Consider the following 17,559-nt stretch of genomic DNA (forward strand, 5'->3'; position numbering starts at 1 on the left):
GAGTGAAGAGCACGATCGAGAGACGACTCTTCTTCCCTTTTCTCACTATAAATTTACATTTTCTATTGGTTTTTGTGCAGCTAGGTCTCGGCTACTGCAGCTTCTAAGAACCCTATGTTTTCTCTTTTTTTTGAATATCCCCTTCTAAGCTTAGGGTTTTCGGTGCTTTTAAGCTTAGTACAAATAAGCCTTATTTAATTATCTCAATTATAGTTATTTAGGCTCCTTAAGCATAATAAAATCTGTATGTAATTTTAGAAATGTTGAGCAAGCCCACCAGTGCTCGGAAGTTAGGAAGGTTGAGCAAGCCCACCAGCGCTCGAAAAGAGCCGAGCTCTTGGCTGATCAGTCCGGGTAGTAAGACCTCAGTTAGTCTAACTAGAAGGCAGTGTTCCCCGTCGCGGCTATTGACCCAAGAACCCTGGCACATGTGTCATCTCCGAGCTCACAGGTATGGGACGCCATGTCTTGATCATCATTGGGAGATCTTTCAGTGCACGTAGGGGTGATGTGACTAGGCTAAAGTAAGTATAAGTTGTCAGACTTGACAGTGTCAGTGAACAGAGCATGTGCAACCATCTCACCATGAGTAGCAGTTGGGCACTGAAAACAAAGTCACCATTGACCTCTTTCCTATAAATATTAAGTTTTCTTGATATTAATGCATTCAGATATTCTTGCAATAATTGCGCATATTTTCTATACAAAGATAAAACATTTGAATGACTTGAGCGTCGGAATGACTATACCAAAGAATCTTCCGGCGCCCCACTAACGTTTTCTACTCACTTAAGTGTGCAGGTACTTCAAGCCCAACACTTTTCACCCAAGCTCCCACATACCAGGGCAAAAACCAACCCAATCCGGTGTAATTGCCCCAAACTCATACCCAATACATCCAGACATCATCAAACTTCGATTACCATCATTTCTTGATCTTCCTCCACACTGCCACATGACGAATATCGTTCCCCCCAAATCTAATGCAAAGGATTTTTCAGGCCTTTCAAATGTCTATCTCCGGCTTCACTGATATCATCATCAATCTGAAGCTAGATTTACTGATTTACGATGGATTTCAAACGTTGGCTGTGAAAATGGTCACATCGATGAACTTTCCCACAATCCATTTTGCCACCACAGGAGCCGCAACATGTTCATTTGCTTATCATGGGTTCAGGAGTAAAGGTTCAAATTTCTCTTATACAGCGGTGTACCTTATGCCCATAAGATTTTATTGATGAATGAGCATATTTTAGGTACAAGTTGCGCCCATATTTTCTTGGATATTTGTGGTAAAAGAAAAATATGGCTATGTAAATCGAGAAGAAATCTGTAATATTTTGGAATAACAATTCATTACCAACAATAGAAATTTACCACGTGTATTGATTATGAAATAATAAAAAAAAGTTGCAATCCATTAATTAGAAATATGTTAAACAAAATGTTGCTTAAAATTACTTAAGTAAATGAGTTAAATAAGATTGGTTGAGTTCCTGAGGATGGTGGGATCCCTTTATATTTCATAGAAAGTGTATTTTTCCATGTTTTAGATTACTATTGTATATTAAAATTATGGTAATTATAGCAATTACGACCAAGTCATCTTATTATGCGTGTTATGACAAACATATCACGTTTTCGTTTATGTGATAAAAGTGATATGGTAACTCTGGTCTTGTTTTGTAAAAGAATTGAATGATTTAGAGAAATCAAGTGATCTATCTACAACATTGCAAAGGTTGTAGTTGAACCGAAAAAATGGGACAAGGGTCCCGTCCGAGGTGGTATCCGACAAAGAGATTTTCTTTTAAATAAAACGGTAATATTATTAAATCATATCATAAGAAATTATATCATAAATGAGAATATGAGGGTGAGATGACCATCCTACGTGAGCATCCATAAAACCAGTAGTCCTGGCCAAGACATGAGCTGCCTGATTTCCGGATCTCTTAGCAAAAACAAAACTAGAGTTCAGTAAATCTGAAGCTAGGATTTTACAATCATCAACAATAAAAGTAAAAATCGAAGAATCTAAATTTGAATTCTGGAGAGCATGGATAACTAGTTGGGTATAAGATTCTACAATCATATGTTGAATTTGCATTCTTTGAGCTAGCTTAGAGCTTCAAGGATTCCCTGTTCCTCTACTACTGATGGAGAATGTTGTCCAAAGCTACTACCATGTGTTGCCGCTATCAACACATCTTGATAATCTTTGAGAACACAACCATAGCCAGCATGAGGAGGATTTGAAAATATTATTGCATCGACATTGCATTTCATATGTCCCACTGGAGGTTTGCTCCAACGCTCCTGAACAAACAGTCTTGCTGTGATACGCGTTGGAAAGCTGATGCGATAGTTACCATTGAGAAATAATATATGATGATGCTCAGAAAAATTGGGATAGAGGTAGTGTCGATTTCCAGAGCTAGGAGTCTTTGTCTCTTCATAGATTTTGCCCGAGGTAAGATGACCGAGCACCCAAAGATAGAAACTGACAAAAACCCCTGCACATATTGCAATGTTTTAAGCTGAATGAATGGAAATTAAGTGGAGGAAATATGAAGAAAAACTTATTCGATTAAAAACATATTCAAACTTGTGCCTAAAAGCTACCTGAGATATTTCCAAGCAGCACGGCAAGTGTTGAGGCATTTAAAAAAGGCGCTGGGTGAGGCATGGAAAATTCCAGGTCGCAGGGGGCTCCCGAGCGCCTCGCTTGTAACACAAAAGAGGCATAGTCGCCTCCTTGTGTTCAGCTCGCTCTCAGGCGCCTGAAAAGTTTCTCCTAGGCGCCTGAAGTGTATTTTGACAGCATATGAGAATTTTCATCATCCATTGCATACAAACAGTGTCCTTTGAAGTCTTTCATCTAATTTTTGGATGAAGGGACACTCCAAATGATCAAACATGTCGCTACATATTTATAACATTAAATACAATATCAAAAATCATTATATTAATTCAATTATGAACTTTTGGAATACACATTTGCATTTATCTTGTATGCACTTTTTCCTTCCAAAAACAAAGAGAGTTTATACCATTTTATAGTTATAAAACTTGTGATTGACTATGCTGATAATCACAAGAGAAGTTGTTTCTTATGAGAATATTGTCAATCACCGAAGCACCAGTGCTGAGCAAAACTTCTTAAGGACATAATATTAAATACTATCCCCAAATTTTACTTCTGATCATTGCCATCTTCAAGATCTTTCACCAAAAATATAAAGAAAAATTTTCTGAAATTTAGAAGATGGCTTCCTCATTAAAATTTCAGAAATAAGTTGATGGCATATTACAGCAATAAGTTCTTAAATTTTGTGGATGACAGATTGAAAATCTTCTCTCAAGATAAAACTATTTCTTTTGTAATAACATCACAATAAATTACAAGTACAATAAGCATAAATGGTTATAAACTCTCTTGCTTTTAGGAAGGAAGAAATGTAGACAAGATGAATGAATTCAGAATTTTGATTCAAATTTATTTGAAGCTCTATTTAATGTTATGAAACTGTAGGGACATGTTTCACCAATTGGAGCATCTGTACACTCAAAATTTAGATGAAAGACTTCAAAGGACACCATTTGAATTTACAATATCATGAAAACTCGTGACTTTTTGTCAAACAACACTTCAGGCACCTCTCCCTCGCCTATCCTGTGCATAAGGTGCATCACAGGTGCCTCCCCTGCAACCTGGAAATGTCCATGCCATTTATGGGGCGCTGAGGAGCCAAATTTAGGTGCATCAATGCCTCCTCTGCGACATGGTAAATTCTCATACATATTTTAAGGCACATGTTTCTCTCTGTTATGTTCGGTCGAGTTTTTTTCGTCTTCTCTTTTACTTAATTTCTATCATCAAGCTTTAAACGTTCGAACAAATTTTACACCAATTAAAATATGAATTTTTTAGTGACTTGATTTTTATACTGATCCGTATTTTGTTAATAGATCGATGTCGTAACTTTGAGAAGAGTAATTGGAGCTTAAGATGCGAACTGTTGAGTTTTTGTAAACAATGATTGTATTTTTGTCGGGGTGTAACAAAAAGGAAAAAACAAGATTATATGTGAAGCATACTAAGATTTTGGAAAGATTGGGGAATAATTGTCAATTTGAGCGTGATATAATTTGTTTCATACTATATTTTAACTTTTAATAGTAAATAATTTTGGAAAGAGTGGTGAATAACTGTCAATTTTAGCGTGAAACAGTTTGTTCTATACTATAATTTAACTTTTAAACATTAAAATTTAATAGTATATAACTTTTTTTACCAAAAAAAAACCTAAGGCGGCATCACCTTCATTCAATCTTCACAAAAAAGATAGAACTCCAAAGACCCGAACTATTAATTTTTGTGATTTTGAGAATTTTAAGTTTTGAGGACTTGAAAATTCATGCTTAAATTTGATATATGCATGTGTAAATTTAATCTAGATTGACATGATTTATTAAAAAGTATAGTAAAACTGCTTCAATTTACAGTCAAGCTAGTGCTAAACCACTCAAGGAACCTCTGTATTTACTATTTTATGTGCTTACCCCATAATTTCTAATGAAATAATAAATATTTAATTTTAGAATATTTGAGTTCTTCATGTGTATTCCAGTCAAATCTTTCAATGACATTGATAGCTCATAAGGGCACAAAATAGACACAGATTCTTACAACCTGAGCTAATGTTTAAATCCTTCATATATTGATCATGACTTCGTGACAAAAACACAAATGTTTAATTCAAATTTATTGGGATCCTCTGAATGCTACAGGGAGATTCGACGTCACCGCGGGGAAATTCGTGGCTGGTCCAGATTATGATGCATGGATCTCATGCCCTAAATCAATTGGCGTCGTCGACGCAGGTTGTCCCACCTGTGGAATCGAACTTTCCAGTTACCATAAGGTAAGATTGGTACTTTTGCCTTAACACATATTTTGCGGTGGAGGCCGTAGATTGCCCACAGGATGATCTACTTCCAACAGAGTAGATTGCCCCACGCTGGCAACATGAAATGGTAATCCGACGAGATTCAAAGCTAACAAAGCTGAAATTGAATGGTAAAATATAACAGCCGAACTACTGATTGCGAACCAAATGATTAGATGGTTCACCATAGACTAAACATGTAGAGCGCAGAAACAAAAATTAGTACATAAAGTACTACAATTGAAATGCCTAATAAATTCACATTTGCTCCAATGTAGTTCCAATTAACAATAAGTCATCAAATATTTGTTCGAACTAAGTTTCAGGGTACGGACTTTATTAGGGAAAGTTAAAGGAGCATTGAGAACAACAATCAAACCAACACAGAAGTATTAAATTAACCAGAAAAGCAACGCAAAGACATTACAAGCCGAATAACCATAAAACGGATGGAGAAGTCTACTGAAACAGCTTCCTTAAGTGCTCACCATAAAGTTCTTTCTTAAATCAGCCGCGGCGAGAGTAGTACCCAGGTAATTGGCCCCCAGTAGAATGATCGTTAGATGGACCTAAAGGACGAAGGTCGCGCTCCAACGCGGCCCCAGAAGGATATTCTACAGAATACGTAGGTTCCATGTATGCTGGACGTGCTCGGTACGAAACATGTGAATCCCTAATGCTGATGTCATCGAGCCGCCTAGATTCTAAATGTGGTGGAAGGTCATGGTGGTCCAGCAGTAACTTTCGCCCATAAGATTCGCCGGTCTCAACCAAGCGATCATCTCTATAAACATCACGACGATCTGATAAAGGATCCCTCCTGTAAGTGATATAAGGGTCAGATTGAGGGATGGCTCTGGGAGGACTACGATGCAGAAAATATGAATCTCGCCTGTCATTGTAAGGATCATGACGATCTATGAACGCTCTCTGTCCATCTCTGTAAGGAGATGAACGCACTAGCAGTATATCTCGCCCATCTCTATAAGGATCATGACGTTCTGTAGGTGGATCTCTCCTAACCCCATAAAAATCACTTCGCCCAACTCTGTAAGAATCACGTCGTTCTATGGATGGATCTCGCCCGTCTCTGAAAGAATCACGTACTGTGGGTGGATCTCGCCCGTCTCTGTAAGAACCACGTTCTATGGGTGGATCTCGTCGATCTCTGTAAGGATCGCCATGGCTTAAAAGTGGCCCATCCCGATAAGGATCGTGAATTTCTAAATATGGATACTTCCTGTAAGGATCCTCTTCCAAATTCCTATCATGGGCATATAAACGAACAGAAGATGGTAGAGGTGAGGGAACCCGTAAAGGCAGTGGTTCCCGCACTGGTAAAACTGGGATCCTCCTTTGGCGCTTATGAGAACGGTCATGATACTTGCGCTCCTCCCTCACTGAATGGAGCCTGTCCTCTTCTGCTCTACGTATCCCAAGTCTGCCTCTTAGTACAGTTGTGTGGTTCTCTGCTTTACGAATCCTGCCTGACTTTGCTAGATGCTGTCCTCTGCTCTTAGCCAGAAAAAGGTTGCACAATTTGTTGACCTGGAAAAAAAATATTGAATACAACAAAGATGATAAATCAAAATGAAAAATGTCAGAATCGTCATTCTTACTATCATGCTACCAGACTAGTCCTTGAGATTTGAGAACATATAGTCAGCCAAGGAGGTTTTGCCAAGATACCTGTACTGAAGTCAGTTTGCAATCGAACTTATTCTTTGAAAAGTAGTTATCCTTGATAACCTTCTTGAACTTCTCCTCAGCTATAGGCAAACAATCTTTCAAAACTCTGAATCGAACCTGAAACAATAACTGCCTTCAAATCAAAACTCGAGGTTCAGCACACCGTCAGTATTTATTTGACTTGCTGAATGCATAGGACAAAGCACTTGGAAAAAAATCACATCAAAAAATATGATATTATCTTTTCACTAATGAGAACCATCGAACCTGACCAACACCACAATTCAAAATCTTAGCCCAGTTACAATAATCTCATTTTTTCATAAAAATGATAAGAGAGAGAATTATAAAATAAATATTCAAATAAAGCTAATTAGCCACTCTAAATTTTGATTACAGTATTTCTTTACCCCTCTTTGGGGGCATAGTTGACCAGCAATGAGAGAAAAACAATGTCTTGTAAACTTTAGAATATATTTAAATTATACAAGTCACGTAATGTGCTTGTGAATATTGAGGAATTAATGCATTCTAGTTTATGAGATAATTTCCCATGCCCATGGGACTATCCTTAATATACAGTTGACACATTATTCTTGTGCAAGCAAATTATTCTACAATAAGCATCGTTTGGTGGTTTATGGCCTTCATTCGCAAAAAATCAAACGCTGTACAACTACTACTAATATTTTTCAGTGGATCTGCACTTCTCCTAACAGCTCATACTTGTAGACTTTTAGTCCTCTAAGACATCCAAGAGATAAGTCCTACTTGAGGACTCATAACTTGAGCTGCTGCTCAAAGTAGAATGTATTTTATGATGCTCTTTCCACTTTTCGATAGGTTTTGCCCAATTTGATCTGAGGCAAAAAGGTTTTCCCAATTTTGTCTGAGAAATCAAAATATGCTTTGAACCCTTGCCAGATTGGCTTTTAGCTTGCGACTGAATGACGTGATCGACCATATCATTCTCAACCTCAATCCCAAAACCAAAAGATAAAATACCTAAGTCACTATCCATGACTTAAATCCCAGTTAGGTTTAACTTCTTAGAGTTTCCGAGCTCGAATTCGAACATGAAAAAGTAAATAGCATTAGGCTCGATTTAGTTTGTTTAATCCCTTACCTAAAGCAGAATAAAGACAGTTTACCAAGTTAACAATGATCAACTGAAGTTTACACTTCTTAACATCTTTCCCTGCATAGAATTTACCAATCTGCCCATAGTGGCGCCTATATCATCACGCAGAAAGTTCTCGTTATCAATTACAGATTGAGCAGTATATGAAATGTATGCATAGCATATATCGTACACACGTGACACACGAACCTGAGATGGAAACTGGGATTTGAAGGCCTTCGGTTCAATGTTATAACCACCAGGTCCAGCAGATTTGTAGATGCCATTCAACAATTTCAGATCAACATCATACAGAAATAGTCTCATCCCAGGATAAATCTTTTCCACCGTATCTTTCTTGCTTGCCGGCAACCCAAAAACCCTATATCGAAAACAGTCTTCCTTTGTCGTAGAACTACACATGAAAATCATTCCCATGCTCTCAACTCGCTCTTTAACCTTTCTCTTGTGTGATGATTCTGGCTTATGTTCGTCGGTAGATTTCAACTTCTTTGAGATCGCTGGTTGCACCTTCTTTCTACTCCTTCCGGTGGATTTATCCACCTCCTCTTTCAAACCTGCTTTCACTTTCTCAGTAACAGGCTCTTGAGTGGTTCCTCCACCATTTGTTATTTCTTTTTCTTCTTCTGCATTTTCTTTTTTCTTAACATCATCTTCTGTTTCCACATGATCTTCTATTGACTCATCTTCGCCTGTTTGTAACTCGACATTATTCTCATCTTTGTCAACTGTATCTCCTTCATTGACTTCTTCGAGATTTTCTTCATCATCTTCCCACATGCTTTCTTCAGAATAAGTTTCATCATCTTCAGAACTACTTGGCTCCTCTTCAGCCGAATTATCATCATTTATTTCTGTCATCATCTCATTTTCATCATTGTCCACCGTAATTGCATTTTTTATTTCTAAATTGTGAGTTTCTTCATCTTTTCCACTTTCTGCCTGGTCAAGTGATATTTCTATTTTATCTTCACCTTGAACTGCAGCCTTGGGTGGTGCCTGGTCAAGTGATATTTCTATTTTGTCTTCACCTTGAACTGCAGCCTTGGGTGGTTCCACATCCACTGGCACAAGATCAGAAGTCTTTGACTGACCTAATGCATTTTCAGAAGCTTCATTCTCCTTACGCGCTTTATCAGAGCTTCTAGTAATTCTCTTGGCACGCACCATTGCCAACTCTGTGGAACCAAAGCCGATTATGCATAAATGCTTCGCTCACTGGATTGCAATATACTAAAAATAAAGACATCCTGCTTGGTAAGATTAATCCATATACACCACAAACACAAATTCTTCTGGTGAATACATGTGCATCAACCAAAGGAATCGATGCTTGCCGCTGCATCGTCCATTTTGGGCCCACAATATCTTCAATTAGACCTGCAGGATCTATAGTTCTGAGCCTTAGCCTCTAGAACCAAGGGGACCTTGAGAGCACACACCAATTGAAACTCTTGTCCCTTTAAATCCCTATCAGGATCAATACAGTAGCCACTTTATAATAATTATTTTTTTGAGCTGGTAGCCACTTCATACTTAAGCTCAAACAATCATGATATTTGGCACTCCTTTGAACGGCCAAGAATTTACCATCTCTACGTCATAAGAGTTCTTGCTATCTTAATAAATAGGTCCTAACAACAATATAAATCAATTGGAAAACTATAACCTGGGGCCATCCTAGGCGCAACGATTCACTAAGACAAGCCCAGCGCTTGAGCTCCCCTTGGAAGGTCACTCAGGCGCACTTAAAGCGCACTTGAGTTTTTTATTTTATTTAAATTGAAAAACAACGAAGTTGCGTTTTTGTTTATTTTAATTAATTACTAGTTTAAAGAACAAATGGCACAAACCCAAACAACCCAAGTTCCGGACGTAAAATAAAAGAAGGGATCGCGTAGAAGAGAAGTAGAGCACGCAGCAGCAAAAGTACAGAACGAAGAAGAGAGTGCTGCAGCGAAGACCGAGAAGTTCGTTTACCCCGTACCATTTCTGAATACAAAATCCGCCAGTAATTTCTACTTCATCTTGGACAACTACAGTAGATTGCTAGTTTGTATTTGCACGTAACATAAAATGAGTTAGCTGGACGTAGCAATGTAGCATAGTAGAGAAACCCAAAATGATGAGTTTATTTGACGACGTATATTTGATAGCTGAATTTAGTTGCATGCATGATTGCGAATTCTATTTGAGAATATTAATTTGATGGGCATCTTTTGTAAAAGTTTAAAGTTGGAAGTTGTTAGAATCGTGAGACATGATAATATTTTTAGTTTTCACGCGACTTGTCCCGTGCAATATTATGAATATCTTTCTGAATGGACACTTCACTGAATTAGGAGCAACAATACTGACAAATTTTAATCTTTATTTTTTAGTCAATGTAATTAGTATAAGTCAAATGTCATTTCCAATTGGCACTAAATTTTAGTTCCTTTATGAACTATGAAATGGTCTCCGGCCCACTGCCCACATCATTTTTGTCCAAATTTGTATGTTAAATAGGTGTATTTTCTGCATATTAATTAATTTCAAACACATGGAATCAAGAATATTCATATGTCATGGCTGGAGGCCATCGAAATGTCAAAGCATGTCCAAAATGCCCTGAGAATGTTAGAGCTGAAGTTCAAGTTTACATGTCAAAATAAAAAGAAATCATGCAGCAAATGGACATGAATCCTAATTTCGATGAATTTGTTGTGCAATTGGAAATTTTGGAAGATGATGATGTGTTTCCAATAATCCCTCGAAAAAGAAAACAACTAATGTTAAGTTCAACAGCGAGTTCCTCCGCCATCCCCTGTTTTCTCAAGTCAAAAGACAAAGACTGTTGATCCTTTTGATTATTTCTTTGTCAATAACAAGGATCAAGTTGTGAATCAAGGAAAGCAAAAAGAGCAAAAGATTCGAAGAAATACGATGAAAGTTAGAAAAAAGTGAGAGACTCTGTGGTGCAGTATTTTGTCAAATGGATGTACAATGCAGATATTCCATCCAACACTGTAAATTATGATAGCTTTAAGAAAATTTTGTAGAGCTGCATCTTAGAGTATTCATGATTGGAAGCCCCCAAGTTACCATGAAGTGAGGATAAAGAATTTAAATAAAGAAATACAAGGTACGAAAATTCTTTTGAAAGAGTATGAGGCAGACTATAAAAAAATATGCATGCTCATTAATGGCTGATGGATGCACTGATGGAAAAAATAGAACTTCGATTAATTTTTTGGTGAACAGTCCAAGAGGGACGGTATTTCTGGAATATGTGGATGCCTCCGGCTTTTCTCATACATGTATCAAGTTGTTTGACTTACTTGAAAAGTACGATGAGCAAACTGGTCTAAAGAATGTTGTTCAAGTGGTTACAGATAATGTCTCTGCAAATGTTTCAACATGTATGAAATGTGAATTCAAGTTATTACTTTCTAATAAGTATTAGATTTGTTACTTACAAGTAATAACATAAATGCGGGAAGCGTTTGATGTTAAGATTTCCACACATTCTGGACTCCACGTGCTGCCCATTGTTTGGATTTAATGCTTGAAGATTTGTTCAAAATTCCAGTACTGAAAAAGGTTTATGAGAGGAGCATGATGGTGAATGACTATATATATAATAGGCCACAAGTCTTGAACATGATGAGAGAATTAATAGGTCAAAGAGAAATGGTCAGTACGGGGAAAACTCGTTTTGCCACTGCTTTTTTGAGATTGAAGAGGTTTCAAAAACAAGTGAATTTAAGAAAGATGGTCACTTCAGAAATGTGGAACACGAGTCGATCTACGAAGGAGAAAGAAGGTAAACGTGCAACAAAGATTATATTGATGCCTTTATTTTGGAATCATGTTGTTTATGCCATTAAAGTTGGTGGCCCAATGGTTAAAGTGCTTCAATTAGTTGATAGTGAAAAAAGACCTGCAATGAGGTATATATACGAGGCTATGGATCGAGCTAAGGAGGCTATTGTTTTGTCTTTCAACAACAATGAAGAGAAGTACCAAAGGATTTTTGAAATTATCGATAAAAGGTGGACAGATTAGCTTCATAAGCTTTTGCATGCATCTGGTTACTTTTTGGTTGGCTTATGGTTCTACGACCCCACGATTGCAAGATTTTGTTGTGGGAATTCTCAACCTTGCGTCAAGTGCTTCTGGTTGTAAGCGGAACTGGAGTATGGTTAAGCATGTAAGTATTTAAATTTTAACATTGAATAGATGACTCGAGTCTTGACATAGTAATTATAATTATTACTGTGAACAATTCATGAAGAATGAATTTATTTTAAAATTTTCGCAGCTTCATTCGAAAAGAAGAAATAGGTTGGCGCAAAAGCGTTTGAAAGATCTAGTCTTCATTAAATATAACAAAGCATTGAAACGTCGATATGATTTGAGCAACAAAATTGATCCTATTTCATTGTATGATATCGATGATAGCAATGAATGGTTGATGGGAGGATTGAACGATGAAGAAAAAATCTAGTCTTTAGGGATGATGATTTGACATTGGGAGATGTAGGTCGTGCGTCTGGAGTTGGTGAACTGATTTACGGTTTTAGATCTTGTGCTTCATCTTCTTCAAACGAGATAAAGGCATCTACATCCAAAACAACCAGAAAAGGCCTATTTCACAAGAATAACACTAAATTTCTCTTAGAAAATTCCCAAGCCAACAGTGGTCAAAGCGGCGCAGTAAAAATTTCAGGTTTAATCCATTTAATAAGTGTCCAAAATTCTAAGATAAAGCCCATGATCGTGAACATAATAGTGCTGCGTGCAAAAAAAAAAAACAAACGATTATGGTATAAGGTTGGTAACCAGGCGGGTTTGGCCAAACCCGGGACACGCCCTGCTAAGAAGAAACCCACCCAGTCTCATTTTGGCCCCGCCCCGTCTAATATCGGACGGTGGTTCAATCCAGGTTGGACACATCAACCCGCCAAACATGAGGCAAAAAAAATTTGATATATCGAAATCCTATTTCGAGAAGACAAATTAAACAAAATAATGTGACATAATATCGTATACAATTACGATGTATTTATAATCAAGAACAGCAAAGTGCAAGAAACATTTATTAACAGAAATGTTGGGAGGGATAGGAAAACAAAAACAGTAACCAACCTAAAATCTGAAACCTTGATCCAAATTAAGGAGTAGTCAAGCGAAATTCATGAAGTAAAACCAAAGCTAAAGAAAAAAACGAAAGACGTCTTTTCCAAAATATCTTCAATACCCATGTTCCACTGAAAAGCCAAACACCAGAATCTCAAAAGCATACAAAACTCACCAACAATTAAGGATCTAGATTTCACCAACAGTTCAGGAAAAACAAATCGGGAACAAGCAAAAGGCAAGATCAATCAAAGAAAAATAATAATTTTAAACAATTCAACAAAGAATTCCAAAATTCGAGTCGACTTTACGTGGAACCTGATGTTAATATCCAAACGACTGCAGGCGATTCGAGGAAGCAAGTTGCTCGAGACTTACACCGTAAAGTTATCTTGATTTGGCTTGTACACACTGGGATAGACGAGCGAGCGGCTTACAGCAATTGTGAATGGTTAGGGTTAAGAGTTATTTTACCCTTATTTTAAATTTTAATTAATATAATATATACATATAGGGCAGTCCGGGGCGGGTCTCGGGCTATCTGTTTGACCGGATTTAGGCCCGACCCATTATCATTATAATTATAGAAAACGAGAAGATCCAAGGGGGGAAATGCAACTAAAGGTATAAGAGTGTGCATACACACACACAAATAAATCAGTTACATCCTACAATAGTTTCTTGTCGGTATTCTCATATCATTATCCGCGCGTGTAACATAGCTGCACATTTAACTTAATTTTTGCAAATAAACCCCAAAGGAAAAGTGTTTCATATGATATTCAAAAAATAAATCAAAATTGAAAAATCATCAATAATATTTAATTGAAATAATCAATAATATCGTATGATACAAGTGAGCATAACCAAAAAATATTTAACAATCCCAAATCAATTTTTTTTTTTAAATTTTTAAATACACAATCTAAATAAGATTGAAAATGTCATAATTAATTCGACTCATCCTACAATACAAGTGATCGAAAGCGAAATTTTTTTATCGTGCGCATAACCGAGAACATTTATAACCTTAAATCGATATTTTTTCAAATAGACAATCAAAGTCTGATTCTAATAGCCATAATCATTTGATCCCTTATACAATACAAGCGATCAAAATCGACAAAAATATTATTGTGAGCAGAACGATTTTGATTTGAGCATAAACGACAAATTTTAACAACCCTTAATTGATATTTTTTTCCAAGTAGACAATCTAAATCTTATTCTGGAAGTCATATTTGATTCGATCATTCAAACAACACTGGTGAGAAAATAGACAAAATATTTATATTTTATCGTTAGGAGAACCGAAAAAAATTAACATCCCTAAATTGGTATATATTTTCAAATACATAATCTAAATCTGACACATTAACTTCCAATCACTTCTCCACAAATCTAATTTCCACAAACACCAATTATTGTCTGCACAACAAATTATGTACTTCAATTCTAATACTAAACTATATCTAAAATCTACACAATCAAAACCAAACTGAACAAGTCAATTACGCGGCCAAGCCACCCCGGTAAATGAATTAATTTCTCGAATTACTAAAAATAAACATAAAAGGAAAGAAATTGAAACACTCAACACCAAAATAATTCCCAAATTGAAAATTTTATACAAACGCCGACAATAGATAAATAAACTACGATTCCAAGCAAAATCTATCGCTACACAGCAAATATCGAGAACACAATCAACAGAGATATTGAGCAACTTATACCTCCGGTGGCGAATATTTTCACGAGATCGAACAAACCGGGAAAATTAATGGTTATCAACTCTCTAGACGTAGGGTTTCGCGTGAAGCTACTTGTTAGTAAGAAAATGTCCGAATTAAATAGTATTTTTTAAATTATATTCGAAAATCAAGCAATTATGTATCGAAGCAGGTTTTTTTTGGTAGGCATAGATCCGTCACAAACCGAGCCGACCAAATCCGGGTCGGAACTTGATGCAATGTAAAAACTTAATGAATGAGTAAAACGTGAAAATAAACAATGGAAGAACAATAAAGTATGGAAAGTAAATTTCACCAATATTTATAGTCATTTGAACTCCTCACTTCTTCTCTTTTATCTTTAAGATAAACTAATTATACAAACTTAGTTCCGAGCACTAAATAACTTCGTAAAAAGTTTACATCGTTGAATAACCCTTACAACAAATGATTATAATAGTTGAAAATCTTTTACATGAATTTTAGAATTCATACGCTAAGATATTACTCAAATTCTTTTAGCCCATATATGTAACGTGTATAACCATTTAAATAACCTTTTCAGACTAGTTTTTTTAAGTAAAACATGAGAAATGTATTTATGCTAAGTCGTTAATAATAACATCATAAATTAAAAAAGACAAAGAGATGACATGTCCTTCTAGACCAGACAAAGAAAAAGATCTCTTAGTTAATACATGAGCAACATGATTCACTAATTTTTAAAAACAGCAAAAGAAACATGTTGAATATCAAGTTTCTTGAAATCTTCAATGATTAAATCAATAGAAAAAGAAAATGGTGTTGTAGAATTTATGGCTTCAATTATCGACAGTGTATCTGATTCAATGACGATATTACTGAGTTGTTATTCCTTTATCTAACTAAGAGCTTCCTTAACCCCTAAAGCTATATGAAACTCGATGGATTATATCTTGAAGTACCGTTTTCTTGTATCTAAGGCGTAACAGAAGTTTAAAATTTTTTGTTTTGATGTTCAAAAAATTCATTGGGTGAATGATGATTTAAAACATTCATAGGGTGTTTATATCTGTTTATCTTTGCGTATTTAACGCTAGCTGGACACCAAACCAGTTCGGGATTAGCATAATTGTTCCTTCTTGTAAATCCCTACGAATAGATCTTCTTCTTTTGACAGCCAAATCAAGTCCACGATCGGAGACTGAGTTCCTTGTTCAGGTCGAACTAGAAATCTAAATGAAATTTGCATCGAGATTGGATAACCGGAATTTCAGAAATCTGACGGCAATGCGGCGGTGGAAGTGGTCGAAATTTTCTTTAAAATTTTGTGTGGTGGCCGAAATTTTGCAAGGAGGAGATGGACAAAATTTTTGTTGCAAAAATTATTTTGTTTCATATAACTCTTAATGAAATATTTATAAAATTTGATTCCTCATCAAATCAAGAATCCTACTAGCTTGGATCAGGAAACGATTATTCCTTTATTTAAAATATCTCGTGTATGTATTTTCTACTCTTGAAAATATCATACATAATTAAATAATTATCAACTTTTGATAATACAATATATATATACATACATATATCCATACACACACACACACACAAAGATAGATATATATGTGTGTGTGCGCTTTAATTTAAATAAATTTTATTTAATCAATCAATTAATTAGTTAATATATTCTAGACTCTTCCAGAATATTTAATGAGAATTTTTACTTAGTAGTCACCACTATTAATATTATTATCTAATTAGTAGATTATAACTTTACTAAATAAATAATTGTGAACTTATTATAACTCCGATCGACGATCAGACAGTGTCGATGTGTCAAAGATAAAAATCTCATTCATTTAATGAAAAATAAAAATTTCGAAGGACAAATTTTTCTACTGATCCATTTTTTGTAGCTATTAGTTTTGTGAACTTCTTCATTACAAAAGATAGTTATACTCTCATCACCTAATTAGCTGTTAAGCTAACTTCCACATATTCCATAATATGGAATCATCTTATAAATTCCTTTATAAGCAATCTGTTTGATCTCTATCAAACTAGAGTCACAAAATTCAGCTCCTTGAACTTGACTATCTGAACGGGAACATAAAACCCAATACTTGTGTGATCCTCGATAGTTAAGGGATATAGTTAGTCATGTGTTCACAACTTCATGTGATTCAGAATAAAATTTATTTGTATTCGGGCTTACCCTAATTAGCTAATTCTTTTCACCAACCCTTGATCAAGAATGTCAGAATTAAAATCTGATTGCACCCATTGGATCATGGTAAGAGCATCTAGTAGCATCACCTCATGATCTCCTAGGTATTACTGATAGTACCTACAAGAACCTTAAGTTATGGTTAGCGTACAATACGATCCCTTCAACTTATATATCCCGATCGAATCTGCAATCATTGGTATATTGAGAGTTACAAATGAATTCAATAATAATGTGATGTATCTTTGAGTAATAACATTGACATGATATGTGCAACTGAAGAAACACATTTTCAAGCTAAACATGTCTTACTCTGACTGGAGATTCCTTGTACTTTTAACTCATCAGATCACATAGGATATCTTCACCCGTAGGCAAACTGTGAATCCCCGACTACAATGCATTGCCTCCTATGTATTTTGAAACTACGTCTAACTTTGCTACCTGATGACCCTCAATGGAGTGAGTAAACCAGTCAAAGTGCAGTGCTAGTATGATGAGCCTCCATGATGTCCCGAGTCAAAAGACTGATGGTGTACAACCATAACTACAGACTATTCCACTCGATAAGTGATAACCACTTGGACAGTTTGAGGGAGGATTTTTCAGTGTATCATCAAATGATCACTCATCTATATGAACGAACATATCCATGTCCTTACCAATGAAACATAGTGTTTACATCACATATGCAAGTCTCAAGCTCAAACGACATTT

General features: G+C 35.8%; 1 protein-coding gene across 5 annotated transcripts; it reads right to left on the reverse strand.

Annotated features, from left to right (window-relative positions):
- Positions 1-5,155: 5,155 nt before the first annotated feature.
- Positions 5,156-13,386, reverse strand: LOC140980513 (uncharacterized). Of its 5 annotated transcripts, none has more exons than XM_073446367.1 (5): positions 13,285-13,386; positions 8,817-8,963; positions 7,975-8,759; positions 6,645-6,761; positions 5,156-6,503 (listed from the first exon to the last, which is right to left on the reverse strand). In XM_073446367.1, exons 2-5 carry the CDS (start codon positions 8,953-8,955, stop codon positions 5,463-5,465), a joined length of 2,082 nt encoding a protein of 693 aa, XP_073302468.1. In that variant the 5' UTR covers positions 8,956-8,963; positions 13,285-13,386; the 3' UTR covers positions 5,156-5,462. The 5 variants fall into 5 exon arrangements, with proteins under 5 accessions (XP_073302468.1, XP_073302466.1, XP_073302469.1 ...); XM_073446365.1 differs by having other exon boundaries at positions 13,225-13,372; XM_073446368.1 differs by lacking the exon at positions 13,285-13,386 and adding an exon at positions 12,916-13,207.
- Between the last annotated feature and the right edge of the window lie 4,173 nt (positions 13,387-17,559).

This window comes from Primulina huaijiensis, chromosome 7, assembly GCF_012295235.1.
Source record: "Primulina huaijiensis isolate GDHJ02 chromosome 7, ASM1229523v2, whole genome shotgun sequence".
NCBI lineage: Eukaryota > Viridiplantae > Streptophyta > Magnoliopsida > Lamiales > Gesneriaceae > Primulina > Primulina huaijiensis.